Raw genomic sequence first — 19,423 nt, forward strand, 5'->3', positions numbered from 1 at the left:
AACTAATAAATACACTAAGCAAAAGTGGGCCTGAAAAGCTAACTTTTAAACTATTTAACATACCAAAATAAAAAGGTGACCCTCTATCATTCACTGCTGTTCTTCTGGTACACTCTAGATAACAACTTCAGCTTCTCAGAGCTTCCCTTTCATCTGAAATGAAAGATAACATAAAGTGCTGAATTAATATAAACAGTTGTGATAATTTTACATAGAATCATAGAATCAGTCAGGGTTGGAAGGGACCACAAGGCTCAGCCAGTTCCAACCCCCCTGCCATGGGCAGGGACACCTCACACTACAGCAGGCTGGCCAGAGCCTCATCCAGCCTGGCTGCAAACACCTCCAGGGATGGAGCCTTAACCACCTTCCTGGACAACCCATTCCAGGCTCTCACCACTCTCATGGTGAATGTATCCACAGATTTTTCTGCAGGTGGAATAATTAGGGAGAAAACTGCCTTTTACAAACATAAATGTAACTGCTTTTTGTCACATTATTTTCCAACCTGTTTTCATATTTCATCTAAGAACACCTTTATTGTTCCTTGCCTTAATTTCTCCTTTTTGTTTTATTCATAGAATCCTAGAATGGCTCAGGTTGGAAGGGACCTCAGAAATCATCTACTCCAACCTCCCCACAACAGGCAGGGACACTTCTCAGCTAGACTCAGCTGCTCAAGGCCTCATCCAGCCTGGCCTTGAACACCCTGAGGGAGGAGGCATCCACAACCTCCCCAGACAGCCTGTTCCAAAGTCTCACCACTCTCTTACTGAAGAACTTCTTCCTAAGCTTCAGTCTAAAACGACTCTCCCTCAGCTTCACACCATTCCCCCTTGTCCTATTGCTTAGGAAAAGTCCCTTTCCAGCACTCCTGGAGGATCCCTTCAGGTATTGGAAGGCAGCTCCCTCAGCCTGTCCTCATAGAAAAGGTGCTCCAGCCTTTTGTGACCCTCTTCTGGGCTCAGTCCAACAGCTCTGTGTTATGCTGGGGACACCAGAACTTGATGCAGTGTTTGAGGTGGGGTCTCCTAAGCAGTTCCTTTGAGCAGTTTTGCACAGTGTTCCTCATGTCACCCTGAGATACTGTACAAATTCCAAGCATCACCCTAAAAATGGCACTTTTCACTGCAGAAAAACCACCTGAAACAGTCTCTGTCTGCTCTGTAGTCTGAAAGGAAGATTTTCACCTTTGCAGCCACAATGGTGTGAGGCTGGACTGTCAAATCCAGACAAACTGCTGCTCTTAAAAAGCATTTACATCAATAAAACAGCAGCAGAAAGGGTGTGCAAGGATGGGTACAATGCAGTGACACCATCTCAATACATCTTGCTAAAATAGCAGCAAAGAGCTGTTTATGAAAAATTAAGGTAGTCCTCACAGTCCCCTGAGGATTCTTGAAGATTGCTCTTCAAACCTCTGAGGGAAGACAGAAACCTGAATGAGGAGACCTTTCTTGCTCTCTACAACTCCATTCAGGTAATGGAAGGCAGCCCTAAGCTCCCCTCAGAGTCTTCTCTTCTCTAGGCTGAGCAACCCCAGCTCCCTCAGCCTGTCCTCACAGATGTTTGCTGACACCCTGTTTGGAGTTACATCCCCTTTGGTGCTTGCTCCTCCTTGGCCAGCCAGCAACTCCCATGGGATAAACTCTGAAAAAACCACTTGCCAACATGAAATGACTGGGAGGACTTGGAGGGAGAAGGGAATACCCAGAGCATATGGGTACAGAAACACTAAGGGTCACAGGATGGTTTTTTAAATCAAAATAGCAGTTTCCCTCCCTCCTTCCCACCCTGAAGACTCCTTGCCTTTTCGAACTTCAGTGCTGTGTGTCAAAATGTGCTCCATGAGCAAGAAAACTTTTTCAATCCCACCTCCACTCCAGAATCACTACCACCAGTCTGTGATGGATGGGCAGAAAGGATCACCAGCTAATCCTGGTGGCTGTGCTCAGAGGATGCCATGTAGGAATCCACCAGCTTTGCAACTGTATCACAGCTCTCACCTGCTAAACTGCACAGCAAACAAGGAACCCTTTTGCTAACCACTCTGCTGCTAATGGAGAGAGGCAGGGACAAGATGAGACTCCACTTCCTGCCCACAACCACCAGCAAAGAAAACTGCTGTTAAGGTTTTGCTAAAATGCTGAGCACCATTCTCAGCCCCCAGAACAGCCAGGACTTTTTTTTTTTTTTTTTTTTTTTTTTTCCTGTGCACTTTGTAGATTCTCCTTCTTCATTTCTTTTATCATTAAGAATCCACATCTCTAATGATCTGGATTCTGTTTCAGGGTTAGAAGGAAATTAGAGGTCATGGTCACACATAAGGTAACAGCAGAATCATAGAATGCATTGGGTTGGAAAGGACCCTCAAAAGTCACCTTGTCCAACACTCCTGCAGTAAGCAGGGACATCTTGAAATAAATCAGGTTGCTCAGGGCCACATTGAGTTTGACCTTGAAGGGTACAATGCTACCAAAAAAGACCTCCAAACCCCCGAAGGGCCAACACCACAGTGGGACATCCAAGGGAAGATGACAGTCTGAACACACACAAGGTTATCCTTCCTCCACACAGCATGAGAGTGACACATTTAACCCTGGGCACCTTGAAGAGCTGTGGGCCAGCTGGAGAACGTCCAAAGAAAAAAACCCACAAACCCAGCCAGAAATCTAGAAAAGAAAGACTTGAACTGGGGTCTTCAGAAGCAGGAGAAGCAGAGGAACTGAGGTCCTGTTCCAAGGAAACATCATGATCCTCTGCAAGGGTGACATCCCTCACTCAAAACACCTAATAACACACTAATTCCATCTTCAGCTTACAGTCAGGAGGGAAAGCAAACTAACACAGAGAAGCTGCTGGCTGAAGACGATGACACAAACCATAGGAGCACTCTGGTTTCGCAGTCCATGGTCAGAACCAGTTTATTAAACATTATAAACTCAATGTACACCATCTGCTATATACAAATCAAGTTTATCAATTTAAAAAAGTGCCAGTTGAAATCAGGTTTTCATTTAAAGCACAAAGAAATGGGAATTGCATCTTAAACTCAAAGTGAATCAGTCCACAAGTAGCACTGAGAGAGAACACAGACACATCGACTGGGGCACAAGACACCTTGGAAGTCTTAATGTTGGTTTACTAAAAAAACTCTGGAGCAGAAAACATTCAGCTTATTTTATACAACCAGTACATAGTGCTGCCATCACCTCTATTCAAACTCAGGATACAGTTTAACCCTCTGAAAGCAAGGTACTTGGAAAGCTTCTATTTTAAAATATCAGCCTATTCACCTATTCCAAACGAAAGGCCCCAAACCCCTGCAGCTGAATCGAGGCAGACAAAAATCCATGCCTGTGGAGACTGGCTGCAGGCACGTGAGTGAAGTTAAGGAAAAAAAAAAAAACAAGAAAACAAACAGAAAAATCACTTTCCCAATGTATCCCACCACAAAAATGAGATGATTTAACACACTGACCTATTAAACCAACCAACCCACCCAAGGGCTATAAAAAAGGTGGCTGGACAGTAAGAAATGTCAAGTGACCACTATAAACATGTTTAAAATGTAACTGCACAACAGCATCAACACACAAAGGATGTTGTTTATTTCTCCACATGCCACAGTTACTTGTTCTACTCTATGCAACGCTGCCATCTGCCAGTGTTCTGCAAATGGGATCACACCAAGGGACACTCCATGACACTGGAGCCTTTCTTGCCTGCTCCATTTAAGGCCAGCCTCCAGGAAGCATGTTGAAGTGACTGAGAAACCAGTGGTGGTTTGGCTGAGAGAAGAAGTTCTGTACATGACTGAGAAACCAGATCAATTCACAGGGACAAGATGCAAGAACAAACTACTCAAAGGACTTTGCTACACACAGAGGAAAAGGAAAGAACCAGCCCAACAGCTTCAATTCCCACTGTTTGGATTTTCCAGTGAAAACAGAGTGGGGGCTACTTTTGTGTGTGTGTGTGTGTGTGTGATATAAACAAGCTCCTTCAATCCCACTTAAAAGTTAGTACAAATAAAAAGATAGTAGTGAAAAAATTGCTTTATTCTGGCTGCTGGAAACGGAGGCACAGAAAGAGCTACCAGTATGAAAGAAGAGTGCTGAAAATATCCTTGGCATTGACATGAGGGCCTCCCTACAGCAAACTCAGCTCAGTTCTATTGCACAAAACTTGCAGGTGAAAAAAAAGAAAAGTTCACAGAAATGTTAACGTTTTCCAAACCACTCTTGAAAGAGGAAAGTTAAGGGCACTCGATTCAAGAAAAGTTCATTTAGGAAACCAAAAGCCACCTCTGGGGTAACTGCAGGGCATCAAAATGAGACTTGGGAGTAACGAGGAGGAATCACTTCAGCCTTGCAGGCCCAAGAGTACATGAACCTAGAGAAATCCCCAGAAATCCTGTTGTCTGAACAGGCACTCCTTCACTTTCCTCGGATTGCAGTTGTGCTTGGAATCATCTGCCAGCAGGTTTCAGGTTTTCAAAAGGTTCTTTCAGCAGCTACTGAGATCATTTTACACAGGCTCTGCAGCCAGACTTTTATTTACCTGAATCTGCATTTGTATCTTCAAGGAGGGATCTCCTGCTCCGACTCCACTGGACTTCTGCTTACTGAACTCACTCAACAGTCCTTGGGGTGGGAGAAACAAAATCCCCCAGCATAAAAGCTCAACATAAGGATTGTCCTAAGGCAGCTCAAATGTGGCCAGGTGTCAGGTAACCTGCTTCAGAAGCCCAGCACTGCTACCAAGCAGGGTGTTTTCCAAGGATCTCTTAACAGCTTGCCAAACATACTCTGTGTGCAAACAGGTTTCCTTTTGCTATGTGATTAGAGGCCTCATAATTTAAAGCATGATTAGCCAGTATCATCTTATCTACAGTCACACTACAGCACCCTGTAGTAATGCCAAGCCCTAAAAACCATTATAAAAAATATTTCCTTAGAGCACTTTAAATAATTTACAAAATTCTACAAAAGCTACTTGTGTGTGTGTGTGTGTCCACCACATCCCTGTTAAACAGAAGGATTCTTTTTTCACATCAGTGTGTATTTGACATAGAGCTACCAGCATCTCCCACTGTCTGTCCTTTCATGCCTCAAGTTTTATCAAGGTAATTAACAATGAGAGCTGTGTTCTAAAAAGACTGTAAAAAAAATCAAACAAACAAAAAAAACCCCAACAAACCCCCAAAAAGAGTCTACTTACATATCTGAAACCTTTCCTTTCAAGAGGGAATCTGCAGGGTTGTCAGTAAATTCTGCACTGGCTTTGACTAGAACTTCCTGCCCTTGGCCCACTTCACAAGCAGTTTCCCTGTTCTGCAGGACATGTGTTTTTCCTTCCACACTGGAGCTGGATACCTGAATTTCTTCCTGCCTGTTACTGTCCTGGCACTGAAGTTTTTCCTTCTTACTGAGTGTCTGCACACTGTTCTCTGTACATGCTCCTCCACTGGTTTTATCCAGTGTTACTGCTGGCACACCTAGCTCCTGCAGCGGGCAAACTAAACTTAGATGTGGCCTCCAGTCCTGCTGGTTATCCTCTCCCTTACTGCTCATATCTACACTCTGCTGAGATGTGTCTCTGCTAACTTGATCTGCTTTTACCACTGCCATACTGTGTTCAGGGTGTAAGTGATCTATGTTTGCATCAGCACAGCTGCCTTTGTGGATATCTCCTTCCTCAGTCCCCATCTGGGTGCTCTCAGCTTTGGATGTTCCTCTGCAAACCTTATCTGCTTTTACAGCTGCCATGACTGGCTCCTGCAAGGGGAGACTCGTGTGTGGATCTGACTGGTCTCCTGAAGCATTTCTGCAACCTCCTGCTTCCTCCTTGATATGCAAAGGAGCAGGCTTCAGTCTTTCACAGGTTTCTGCTACACAGGGACTTGACCCTTCCTCAGCGATCTTCTGAGAAGAATCAGACTCTTCTATTGCTGTTGTACTCTCCCCACTAAATTCACCTTTTGGGGAGGGGCCTTTTCTTCCCTGGTTAAGCACATCTGTATCCTGGGAAACTTGCCCTGCTCCTAACTCCCTGTTCTGGGCAAGCAAACCCTCTGCTTTCTGCCTTTTGCTCAGAAGCATGGATTTCTTCCTGTCCCGGGCATATTTTAGACCTGCAATAAATTTACTCGAAATTTTGAGGTGAAAGGTGTTCTTCCTTTTAGCTCTAGACTTTGTGTTAACTCCTTTCTGTACTTTACAACCTTCATTTTTGCTAGCTTTAGGTGGAAGTGTTTTCTGCACAGGCTCTGCATGAGAAACATCTTTTTTCCCTGTTGGGTTTGCAGATGACTTACCACCAGCAAAACCTGCAACCCCAACTACTCCTTGCTTAGCTTTTGACTGACCAGTAGTATGAAGATAAACACTCTCTGCAGAGGAAGCAGATTTCCTACTGCCATGTAACATTGCACTTTTCCCTTCTGTTCTCTGAGAGTCCTTCCACTCAGCAGTTTGCTGAGACACCTCAGTGTTTTTGCTCTGAGCCAGCATCAGGTCAAGCTCAACTGGCTGTTGCTTCGCTTTCCCTTTATTAGGAGTTTGTTTGGTCACTCTCAATAGGTCCAGACTTGCAACATCTTTTTGTATCTCCAGATTGCTTGCAGAGTCTTTAGCCTTTTCTGCTAAAAACTTCCTGATTTCTTGTTCAATGCTGTCGTCACTGTCCACTGAGCTGCTGTCATCAGCATCTGATGGTGCTGTGAAAGCACCTTGGCTGATTTTAGCTACCTGCAGGTTGCTCTGGTTTGAAATTGCTTTAGGTTTAGATCCTTTTTTAAGCTGTACATTAAACTCCAAGTTCTTCATAGTTTCTGGTTTTTCACTGGTAGGTTTGACATTAAAGTCTGGAGGACTTCTGATCACATTTTCCTTCACAGATTTCCTGGGCTTTGAGGGGCAGCTTTTCACCAGCATGGGATTTTTGCCTTTCCACTCGTTTTGTTGGAGGCTACTAAATTCATCCAGCAGCTGGGTTTCTGTCTCGTTAAATCTGGCTCTCTTTTTGTACTGAGGTTTCTGGTCCTTGGACTTCCTTTTTAATTTTCTTTTAGACCGTAAGAGGTCCTTGATAGCACTATCAAGGTCCTCATCACTATCCAGAGAGCTGCTCTCATCAGCTGAACCATCCCTCTCTTGAGTTTGGATGGCACTTTTTGTAAGCTTTCTTGTGCTGCTCTGAACCTGCACAAAAGGATTTTCAGAGTCCAAGGCCACACATCTGCCATCAGATCCAGACAATTTGGAAGACATCAGCTGCTGCTGTCGAGTCTCTTTGCTACTGAGCCTGTGAGCATCACAGAGCTCTGTGGAGCTGCTCAGGGCACGCTCCTCTTGGAGTACAGATTTTGAATAGTTACCTGGCTGGAAAAGTCCTGACTCCAGCTGTTCAGGTGGTTTTGATGCACCTTGCTTCCCCATTCCACCTTCCCTTTTAAGTCTCGTTTTACGAGTCAGTGACAGCTTCAGTGTTTTCGGAAGGGAAGGCTCAAGGGTACCAGTGAGGCTGTTTTTATCAGAAGGCAAAGGCATCTGGATTGAGTGGGACAGGCTGGGAGGCTTTGTTCCAAGGCTCTCTGACTGTGCTTTCAGAGCCAAAAAAGCTCTGATTTCTTGCTCTATGCTATCATCACTGTCCACAAGGCTGCTGTCGCTTTCACAACGTGGGGAAGAGAGGAGCTGGGGAGGAAACAGGGAGTCTGCAGCCAGTGATCTGTTATCACTTCCCATTGGGGATGGCATGATTGTTTTGGAAATATCAAGGATGGCTTCTGCACACATGAGTTCTGCAGATGTGTCTGCTCTGCAAGAGGCCTGCAAGGTGAGCTCGCAAGCAGTGATCTTGTTTTCTGGGGGTGCAAAGTGCTTGGCTTTTTTCAGTGGTTTGAACAGCTTGTTAAATTCATTGCTGGTGCTTTCTACCTCTGTTGACTTTGAGTTAATTTCTTTTCTCTTGTTGCTTGTGGGGTTTTTAGGGAGTTCTGGTGAGGCACTTTTTGTAGAGCTAATCGTCAGGCTGGCAGAAATGTCTGCCATTCCCTTGGGATCAAACTGTTCCCTCTGCAAAGGGACACAGCCTGGTGCACGACCTGCCTCCTTCCTGATTTTCTCCAGCTGATAAAGCTGAATGGCCTCTTCAATGCCATCGTCGCTACTGGAGTCAGACGTGTGTGTGCTGGCATTGAGAAGGCCTCCTCTGGTCTCCCAGTAATTAGTTCCACTTCCTTCATCTCGCTCCAATAACCAGGGCTGGCTGGCAGTGGCCATGTCAAGATATGCTTGGTTCACTTGGCTGAAGTCACCAGGCTCTTCCAGCACCTGAGGCTGCAAACACTCAGCCTGCATGCCAGTTTTCTGCAGCTTAGGGTGGTGTCTCAAGAGGAGCCCATCGCAGCCTTGCTTTACAGAACCACAGTTGGGTTTGTTCGCTGTTTCTTTGCTGCATTTCAGGACCGACCTCACATGGGAATCTTTTTTATCCTCATCCATCACACACTTACTGGTTTCTTGCTGCTTCTTCTCGTTCAAGAATTGCACTATTTCAGCTTGTATGCTCTGCTCGAAGGAGTCGTCGCTGCTGATGCTCTGAGGAGAAGCAGGTTGGAGCCTTTTCCCAATTCCCAGGTGGTCAGACAGGTACTCTTCAGAGAGCATCTCCGCTTGGAATTTCACAGGAAGAAGGTTACCAGCCATTTTGTTCTGGGAGAATTGTCTCTTAAACCTTTTGTCTCTGCTCTCAGAACACTCTGCATTCCTCTGCAGGGACTGGTCACTTTTGCTTTTTGCTTTCAGGTACTCTTGAATGGCTTCCTCTATACCTCGGTCAACAGAATCATCACTATCAGAATCCAGCAAGAGAGGCCTAAACCCCACATTCTCTTCCACTTCAGTGTTGTCCGAATCAGCAGGGCAACCACACTTGGCATATTGAGGATGCTTCCGGAGCAGTGTGGTGCTAGATGAGACTCTATTGCTTGAGCCCTTTTCTCCCTTTGGTTTCTTCTGCATAATACAATCATACTCATTGTTCATACCCAGGGGAGGCTCTTGGCTTTGCAGGTTGTTGATGATCATCTGAACTTTTGCACTTACAGAGGTTCTAGTGACGTTTTCTTCAGATTCAGAGAAGCAAACGGGGTATCTACAACTCCTTGCTGGTCCAAAGGACTCCCATTTTGTCTGAAGAGCTACCAGAGGAGAAGCATTCATAAGGAACATTCTAGCAGGCAACAGCAAAGTCCACAGGGGAACAGGCTTTCAGACTGGTCTGTCTTTCATCCTGCAACAAGAGGGAAAAAAAAACAAAACAAAACAAAAAAAAAAAAGGAAAATATTCTTTATTATTCATCTACCTTCTACAAGTTCCACCTACTAATACTGGTAATATAAATTGTAAATGATTAACACTCAGACCTCCTGTGCTGGCTAATCCCCAGAGTTACTTCACAATGTTACTTTAAGGGGTAAATCAGTCACTAGTCTCATTAAGGCCAAGCCAGAGGGCACTCAGCATTTGTGGTTCTCAGGATTTTCGGGCACAAGCATCATCCAATTCAGGTCATTATCTTCACTTCCAAAGCTCTTCCTGCCTTTTCCAGGAAGGTTGCACTCTTTGGTGCACAGTCCTAAATAACCACAGGTTGTCCAGACCCACCAAGAACCACTCTGATGATATCTGAGGGGGCAGGAGCGTGAGATCCCCTCCTGCACCTGCACAGTATTTTTCTTGGGAAAAAGAGAAAGAACAAATTTAAGGGAAACTTTTCTAGCAAAGCAGAGTTGGTGGGAGTGAAGGACCCTGCAAAACATTCTACTCCCTGTGTTTCCTTTGGCATAGCTACCCTTTCTAAAGGACTCCTGCCACGCATAGCTCAGTGTTTCAGTTTTACAAGGCAAACAATGTTGGCTATGTCCCCAGGGTATGCAACGGGTGGATGCAGAGCAAGCTGGCCCAAGAGCTGGGATGGTGGAACACAAACCAACCCTTATTCCAAGAGCAGAGTAGCTGGGTTAGCATGCCTAGACTCACACGCTGGCCCAAGACTGCTACCAGCTCTGGCTTGGCATTGAGCACACACAACTGAGGGGCCTGCAGCAGCTCAAAGAGGAGGAAAGGGAGCTTATTTCTTGCTGAAACACACTCCACGGCAACAACCCTGAGACAGCAGCCATTCTGCAGGGTAAAAGTTCTTGGAAAAGAGAAAACTTTAGAAGTCTGCGAAAGCAGGATGAAGATTATGGACTAGTCTTCGTATTATAGTAGAAAACCAAAGCAGAATGAAATCCTGGTTTGTGCAAGAATGAAAAAAGGCATCCAGAAAACTCCAAATCATAGAACGGTAGGGGTTGGAAGGGATCTTTAGAGATCATCGAGTCCAATCCCCCTTCCAAAGCAGGACCACCTAGGGCAGGTCACACAGAATACATCCAGATGGGTCTTGAAAGTCTCTAGAGAAGGAGACTCCACAACCTCTCCGGGCCCGAAGAGTTCGCAACTCTTTCATCAACAGATGACACCCCAAAGAGTTCACAGCTTCCACACAGTCCCATGAGAGCTGAAGGTTTCACCTACAGCATCATCTGGTGGGATCAAAACTGTAGCTGGCTGACAAGGCATGGAGCAGCCCCAACAAAAACCTAGAGCAGCTGGATGGTTCTTCAAGCCCAGCTCAGAGTCTCCAACACAAACCCAGTGGGCTTTAAACACAGCATGGCACTGGACTTCACCAATCTACTATTTCTGCCTCTGAATCCTCTCCAACCTTGACCTTGTGAATTATTCTCTAGTTCTGGTTTCAAATTAATCAGTGGCAGTAACTATTTCAAAGAATTAATGAATCTAAACTCCTTAAAACCTGGGATTTATTTGCTACTGAGAATAAAACAACAGAGAACTGGAGAAGATAATTCTTTCTCACTTTTAGAAGAGCATGGTGCTCCAACCAAGACCATGACAAATGCCTTTGTCAAAATTATTCTGGGACCTGTGCTCTGGGAGCAGGGTTTTTCTGTCTTGTTAGCAGAGTAGAATATTCTGGAAATCTTATTGACCAAGACAGGGTCAGCCTGAACATGTCTCACTTAGAATTATAGACTTGTTTAGGCCAGAAAAGAGCTTTCAGATCATCTAAGTCCAACCATTAAACCAACACTACCAAGTCTCTTGCTAAACCACGTCCCTCATCACTGCAAGTGCTTTCAAACCCCTTCAGGGTGGTGACTCCACCACTGCCCTGGGCAGCCTGTTCCAGGGCTTGACAACCCTTTTGGGGAAAAAATTGTTTTTCATGTCCAACCTATACCTTCCCTGGCACAACCTGAAGCCACTTCCTCTTGTCCTAACCCTTATTACTTGGGAGAAGATGTTGACCCCCACTTTATTCCAACTTCCATTCAGGGACTTGTAGAGAGCAAAAAGGTCTCACCTCAGCCTCCTTTCCTCCAGCCTGAATAACCCCAGTTCCCTCAGTTGCTCCTCATAGGAGCAGATCCTCTCTAGACCCTTCACCAGCTTTGCTGTTTTTCTCTGGAGCTGCTCCAGCACCTCAATGCCCTTCTTGGAGTGAGGGACTCAAAACTCAAACTCAGTATTCAAGATGCTGTCCCACCAGTGCTGAGTACAGGGGGACAATCACCCCTCTAGTCCTGCTGGCCACACTACTTTGACACAGGCCAGGATGCTGCTGGCCTTTTTGGCCACCTGGGCACACTGCTGGCTCATGTTCAGATGGTTGTCAACATGATGCCCACAGAGCAGTTAGCTCTGGACACGCCACTGATATTTCTTTTGCCATTTTATTCACTGGTTCCCTGCCACAGAACATCTTGGCAGAAGACATTTCAACCCAAGCTCTGGACATCCATTTCTGATTTACTTGTCCTCAGTGATAATTCATCTCAAAACGTCACTCCTGCATAACTAAGTAAGTGTAGTGAAGAAGAACATTTCTCCTCGTTGGCTGGTACCCAGAGAAACCCAAACAAGACTGTTTAACCTCCGCCTTTTGGTCAACTGGAGGCGGTTTAGCCCGACCTGTGCTCTGCAGTGCTCACCACCACTCGTGAACTCAGCCATGAACAACCTGGGGAAGCACCTCAAAGCACAGCTCTGAACCTCACCTTTCAGAAACACCTGAATAAACCCACAGTATCTAAAGCAGCCTCCAACACATTCACTGGGGCAAACGTAAAATTAAAACCATTTTTCCTTGTAATAAGCATCTAAGGATCAAAAAGACAGAAATTAGAATACCTAATTATCCTGAAGAAATGCAATTAACACACTTAAGCTCCCAGCTTCATTAAACAAATCCTAACTTATTTCCTATTAACCTATTTCCACAGTTTCTGGGAAAGAGGCAGGTACCTCCCATCACCCCATGCCAGGATTGCAGTCACCCTGCATGGATTACATTGGATAGGACTGGGATGAACCTTCCTGCCTCAGGACAGGGCACCCAGCCAGGGGTGCAGGCTCTGAGGGGGCACTCGTGGAGGGCGTGAGGGAGCACCTGGGCACACGTCGAGGCTGTGTGAGGGGGAATGTGAGGAGACATAAACCAGGGGACATCCAGAGGGTGTGAGGGAAAACCCACCTCAGGGAGGGCACCAACAGAGGTTGTGAGGGAAAGTGAGGGGACACAAAGGGACACCTACCTGGAGGGAAGCAGACGGTGTGAGGGAGCACCCACCTCAGAGGGGGGAACCTGAGAGGATGTGAGGAAACACGAGGGGACACTGACTTGGGGAGTACCCTCAGAGGGTGAAGGGACACCCACCTTGAGGAGCACCCAGAGAGTCCCCTCGGGGGGCACCCACAAGGGTTGTATGTGGGGACAGGAAGGAACACTCACCAGGGGCACTCATAATGGCTATGTGGGGGCATGAGGGGACACCCTTCTGGGGTGAGGTACTCACTGGAGCTCTAGGAGGGAAAATGAGGGGACACCTACCCAGGGGGGCACTAACTGGAGCTCTGTAAGGGGATATTGGGGGATACCCAACCGAGGGGCACCCACAAATACTGTATGAGGGGACACGAGAGGACACCCACCTGAGGGGCCCAGACAGAGGATGTACGAGGGGACACCCACTCGGTGGGCACCCAGAGAGGCTGTGCGAGGGGTGACCCACCTGGGGGGCACCCTCGAATACTGTATGAGGGGACACGAGGCGACAGCCACAAAGGGGGGCACCCACAGAGGTTGTGTGAGGGGACACGCACCTGGGGGGCACCTACAAAGGCTGTGTGAGGGGACACGAGGGGACACCCACTCGGGGGGCACCCACAGAGGCTGTATGAGGGGACACCCACCCGTGCAGGCCGCCCGGAGCCGCCGTACACGGTCCCACCGCCGCGGGGCGCCCCGCCCGCTGCCCTGCGCTGCCCGCGGCCAGCCGGGCCCTGCCCGCGCCGCCATGGCTCCCCCTTCCCGCCTTCCGCCGCCCTCGGCCGGCCGCGTCGGGCCCGGACCTGGGCCTCAGCCTCGGGCGCCGGTGGGTCCCCGCTGCACCACCCCGCCCGCCCCCCGCCCCGGCGCTCACCTGCCGCCGCCGCCGCCGCGGGGGGAGGCCGAGAGAGAACGGGAGGTGGGATAGGTGATGGCGGCTACCGGCCCGGGCTCGCCGCTCCAGCCGGGCTCCGCTCCGCCGCTGCCCGCCGCGCTGGTGCAGGGGCGGGCGGCGCTTCCTTCCCTGCCCCCGGGGAGCGGGAGGCATGCGCCGCAGGGCTCCGCCGGGGAGGCGGGGGCGACCGCTCGGCCTCTGCGGCCGCCGGCTCTGCCCGAGGGAGCGGCCGGGCGAGAGGGGAGAGGACCAGACCGGGCCGGACCGGGCGGTTGTGCCGCCGGGGCACAAAGGCAGGCGCGGCTGCGATCGCTTCGCCGGAGCTTGGGAGCCGGCGCGGAGGGGAGGGAAGGGAAGCAGGGAGGCTGGAGCCTGTTTAACGCTTGTCCGCCGGGGAGGAAGGGGCACCCCGCCGGCAGTGTGAAGCCAAGGCCTTTATCAGACCCAGGGCAAGATCTGGGCCCTAAAGGCAGCTTCTAGAAACTCTGAGCGGCTCGGACCCGGCAGGGACTTTGCAAACACACGTAGCCGGTGTTCACACAGTTTACTTTTGGGGCAAGAGTTGAGTGCGAGGCATGGGAGGAGAAGAGATTGTCTCATTCCCTTGGGGATGAAAAGGTGTGTGGGGAAACTCCAAGCATGGGCCAAACACACCAAACCCGGAGTCTGGGGATGCAAAACTACAATCGATGTTAAGAGAGCCGAGGCCTCTGCTTTTTTTTTTTCCTTTTTTTTTTTCTCCCCAGAAGCTGAAGCGTTTGGTGCTTTGGTTCCTGAAGTTTTCAGGAGGACGATGGACGTTTCGTGTAGAGGAACAATAAACTTTTAGTGCTGCTTCTTGCTTGTTCTGCTGGTGAGGAGGCTTCTCCCCCGTGGTGCACTGCCAGCTGCATCCGACTGTCTCTTTGCTTCTAGAGCTGAGCCAAGCTGCAGAGTAATTTCCTTTTGGGACACTCGTTTCAACCTGCTCATTCACTAGAAACCAGAGAGTGAGTCATAACTCTCGGTTTGTAAATCTTCACAAGCGTTTCCCATTCCTAGTTTCTGGCAAAGGAAAACCTGGTGCCTTAACCCAAAGTGCTGCCTATTTTTGCTTTGCCCATGCATTTATTTATTTAGTGAGTTGCTTATTTATTCACATGGTCCTTGAACACCTGTGGTGCTGCAGAGGGTACTATTACATCATTAGGCTGGGGTGTTGCCAAAATCCTAGGGGAAATATTCAGGCTAGGAAATAGCAGGTGAACAGCAATGGGTTGCAGCAGGTACTAAAGGGTCTCAGGCTGAAAATGGGATGAGAGCTCTTGGGAGTGCAGGTGAGACACTACTCATACCCCACTGGGCACCTCTGCCATAAGGAGAGCTAGTGCCAGTGCATGAGAATGTGGTGGATGTCAGAATCAGGCCCCTTATGCTTAACAGATGTTCTCACATGCAATTACTCATTTTCTGTGTCACTTTTCATTCAAAGCTCCAGACGCTTTGCTTCAGTGATGTTGCTGTTTCTGCCACAGCTTTGACAGCACATCTCAGCACCACGGCACAGCTCAGAGGTTTAACTCAAAAGTTGGAGGGCAGTTTCCCAATGCAGTGTTGAACACTGCTGAGAATCTAGCCTGTCTCTGAGGTGAATCTGTTCTGTGCTTGCAGAAAGAGATGGCAGAGTGGCTAGGCTGAACCTGCCCTGTCCCTGTTCCCGGTATTGGTGCAGGATAGGTGCTGGACACGGTGACTCTGAGCTGCAAGCCTCTTCACAGATTCACAGATTGCATCAGGTTGGAAAGGACCCTCAAAGCTCATCTTGTGCACCTCCCCTTCAGTGAGAAGGGACATCTCCAACTAGATCAGGCTGCCCAGGGCCACATCGAGTCTGACCGTGAATGTCTCCAGGGATGGGGCCTCAACCACATCCCTGGGAAACCTGTTCCAGTATTTCACCACTTTCACTGTGAAGAACTTTCTCTCAGTGTCCAACCTAAATCTCCCCTGCTCCAGTTTCAAACCATTGCCTCTTGTCCTGTTGCTACAAGCCCTTCTGATAAGTTCCTCCCCAGCCTTTCCGTAGGTCCCCTTCAGATATTTTTGTGCTCACTCTGTGGTAACACATCACAAGAAGTGAGGCTGACATATGCCAAGTGCTGTGGAACAGATTTCCACCTGCTTTTACTGCAGAGGTGTCTGCTTTGAGGAGCATGTGTGCTTTCCTGCCCTGGAGAATTGTGTCCTTTCCTAGACTCCAACCTCACCTTCTAATTTTTTGTTTCCCTACAAGTCCTCTACCTACCAAACCAGGCCTGGCCTTGGGGGTGTGGGACAGGACCATGTTTCAAAAGGTCAGACAACATTATAGACGCCCTGATTTATCTCCTGATTTTACAGTAGATAAAACAGAGGCCAATAAGACATTTGACTGTGTGTTCATGTCCCTGGGATCTGTGATGTGCTTTTATATTCCAAAATGGCTTGCTTGAACAAACCTGCTGAAAACAGCACAGCCAGCATCTGTGTGCAGGAAGAAACAATGAACTCGCTATTCCTTAGCTGCAGAACTGCAGCCTGGAGGTGAGGAAACTTTGCTCCCTTCACCATATTCCTCCTAATGCTACTCTGGAGGAAAGAAAGGGCTCTTGTATTCACAGAGACCCTTGGGCCGAGTCAATTTACACGTGAATGCTCTTTAAAAATCAAATTAAAGTCAAAGCTGTGTCTAGAAGCTTGGTAAATGTTTTTGTGCACATGCAGTTGCTTGGAAGAGGGGAGACTTGACTTGCTAGAGAGCGAAGGGCAGGTGGCATTTTGTGGCTCTGCAGGGCAACTTGCCTCTATGTTCAGCTCCTGAGTTGAAAGAAGAGCAGAGCATCTCCCTGAGGTCCCATTAGGGATGATTTGTCTTCCTGATCCACGATTTTGGAGGAAATGAGAGCAGTGGTCCCTGTGTCCCCACTGGACAGATGACAAAAGTCACAAGCACTAATTGGTCCCCTCGTTAGGGTGGCTGGAATGGCAGGGAAACATCTTCCCCAACCTCAGGATCTGTTCATCCCCTTTGCAGCTTTGTTGCAGGGGGTAGGAACAGGCACTCATTAGACATGGCTCTGGATACATTAGAGGCAAAAGCTGCTGTGGGTTATCAGAGGCTGAAATCAAGAGTTCAGGTGATGGTGTTTTTTTTTTTTTTTTCTTTCTAGCAGGAAAAAGGAGAAGATTAAAATCAAAACAGTGAGAATGAAAGGATTCAGCTCACAGATCTTCTTCTTGACAGGTAACCTGTGGCTTCGTGGCCAATTACAGTTCCTACATGGAGCTGTGTTAGAACACCAGGCTCTCCTGCCACACTGATATGAGTCATAGCTGATGCCAGCTGCGGGCACAGCCACATCCAGGACATGAGGGAGGTCGATAGCCTCAGGTTCTGCAAACCCTTTCCTCTGCTGGTGCCACTTTTGCATTCCCCAAGCATGTCTTTGAGTTTTGGGGCCAAAACAATCCACGAAAGTGAAATTCTGCTATGACCATTGAGGGGATTTGGGGAAGAAGCAGCAGGGAAAGGGCTGTGGGTGCAGCCCAGCCTGAACTTTGAGCTCAGTCAGTATTTGAGGTCTGTTTATTACGTGGGTCCACTTAGCTTCAGGAGGCTCCAAACTCCTCTGGGAAAAGCAGTGCCAGTGTTGGCTTTAAAATAAACCAAGCAGGCTTCTTCTGGTTCAAAGCAGGGCTCAGGTGTGGCCTGAGCACTTGTTTCCCTCTTGCATGAATTTGCTCACGTTAAGAGCTGCAGTGAGCACAGGGCACATCCTGGGTTGCAGCAGGTCTCTTGGAGCAATAGGTTAAGGGCACATCCTGGGATGCAGCAGGTTTCTTGGAGCAGCAGGTTAAGGGCACATCCTGGGATGCAGCAGGTGTCTTGGAGCAGCAGGTTAAGGGCACATCCTGGGATGCAGCAGGTCTCTTGCAGCAATAGGTTACGGGCACATCCTGGGATGCAGCAGGTTTCTTGGAGCAGCAGGTTAAGGGCACATCCTGGGATGCAGCAGGTCTCTTGGAGCAGCAGATCAGGGGCACATCCTGGGATGCAGCAGGTTTCTTGGAGCAATAGGTAAAGGGCACATCTGGGATGCAGCGGTCTTTTGGAGCAGCAGGTTAAGGCACATCCTGGGATGCAGCAGGTCTCTTGGAGCAGCAGGTTAAGGGCACATCCTGGGATGCAGCAGGTTTCTTGGAGCAGCAGGTTAAGGGCACATCCTGGGATGCAGCAGGTCTCTTGGAGCAGCAGGTTAAGGGCACATTCCTGGGATGCAGCAGGTCTCTTGGAGCAGCAGGTCAAGGTGGTGGCCCTGTTCCTACATCTTCCTCCCCATTTAGCTCCTTCTAGTTGATCACAGGCAGTGAAATAGATGGAGTACAACTGGCTCATGTAGTAACATGGTAAATTGAAGAGTTTAGTTGTTATTTAATAAATGCCAAGGAGACTCATGAGGCCTTGAAGTTATAATAGAAAGATCTAATTTAGAAAAAAAGGAGCAGAGATACCCGTGAAAGCTGCCAGCAAACAGTGCTGGGTGTTGAACATTTCTATTTGCCTTCTGAACAGAGCAGAAATGATGTGAGCTTCTTCACAGCAGGGCTTCATGCTGCCTGGGGAAGCAGCATCTGAGGCAGGAGGAGGTCTGAGGGCAGGAGGAGATCCAGGAGCAGTTCTCAGTGGAGCTAGCTCCTGGAATGCTTTGCTGTGCCTTGCCTTAGAAGACATCATTGCTGTAAAGCACCTTTGGATGTCAGATTTTGTTAAGAAAAGAGACCCAGCAGCTCTGTGAAGCACATCAAGTGGAAAGCACAGCACAGAGGCTACGTTACAGAATCCGTTTGATGTTTCTGAGTCAAATCTGATGAACTTCCCATTCATTACTGACCATTATATAAAAGGTCCCCTTTCAGTGGTAACTCCCAGTGTATCTGGCATAAAAACATATCCTGAGAAATATTTTGTGCCCAGAGGCTTGATTGCAACCTTGACCTTTCCTTGCTATCTATATGGCAGAGACCTCTGAAATGTCTAGGGAAATGAGGCACCTCTTTCACATCCTGTGCCTGGAACTTTTGAATAGTTTTTGTACAGAGGAAACCTTCTCACTCTCTACAACTCCCTGAAAGGAGGTTGGAGAGAGGTGGGGTTTGGTCTCTACTCTCTAGTAAAAAGGGATAGGACAAGAGGAAATAGCCTCAAGTTGTACCTGGGAAGGTTTAGGTTGGATGTTAGAAGAAAATGCCTCACTGAAAAGGTTCTTAAAGACTGGAACAGGTTCCCCAGATTGAATCCCCAATGGAGGCATTTAAGAGACAGAGAGATGTGGTGCTGAGGGAGATGGTTTAGCACCAGACTTGGTAGAGTTAGAGAACGGTTGTGCACCATGACCTTAAAGGTCTTTCCCAACCAAATGATTCTGTGATTCTAACTCTTTCCCATCTCAGTTAAATTAGACATTTTTCCCACGTGTACAAACATGGAATGTGTCCTATGGGCCCTGAAGAGTGTTCTTTGCACAAGCCTTCCCTTTCCATCCAGCTCTGTGGGCTTTTGCTGCCAGGCAATGCTGTCTGTACTCCCATGAGGACATTTCCAGCTGGATTTTGTTCTTGTCACAGTTCTGCTTGTGCCCATTAGGTGTCAGACTCTTATCGGCAGAGTCTTCTCCAGTTTTTAGGGTTTGGAGAAGAGGCGAGTTTGAGAAGCCGGGGGCTGGGCTGGTTTGTTTAGGGCATTGGCTGCATGCTCACCTATGAGTCCTACCCAAAACGAGCAGACTGGGTGGTGTGGTGCTCCCTGGGCCACCAAACAG

At 48.1% G+C, this 19,423-nt stretch overlaps 1 protein-coding gene across 1 annotated transcript; it reads right to left on the minus strand.

Moving 5' to 3' along the window:
- Window positions 1-5,219: 5,219 nt before the first annotated feature.
- Window positions 5,220-9,239, minus strand: PPP1R26 (protein phosphatase 1 regulatory subunit 26). The gene has a single exon (XM_054393250.1). It carries the CDS (start codon window positions 9,237-9,239, stop codon window positions 5,220-5,222), a length of 4,020 nt encoding a protein of 1,339 aa, XP_054249225.1.
- Between the last annotated feature and the right edge of the window lie 10,184 nt (window positions 9,240-19,423).

This window comes from Indicator indicator, chromosome 28 (genome assembly GCF_027791375.1).
Source record: "Indicator indicator isolate 239-I01 chromosome 28, UM_Iind_1.1, whole genome shotgun sequence".
In the NCBI taxonomy this organism is placed as follows: domain Eukaryota; kingdom Metazoa; phylum Chordata; class Aves; order Piciformes; family Indicatoridae; genus Indicator; species Indicator indicator.

What these genes read in the sequence shown, in the direction of transcription:
- PPP1R26 (XM_054393250.1), bottom strand. Translation starts at nt 9,239, where the DNA reads ATGTTCCTTATGAATGCTTCTCCTCTGGTAGCTCTTCAGACAAAATGG.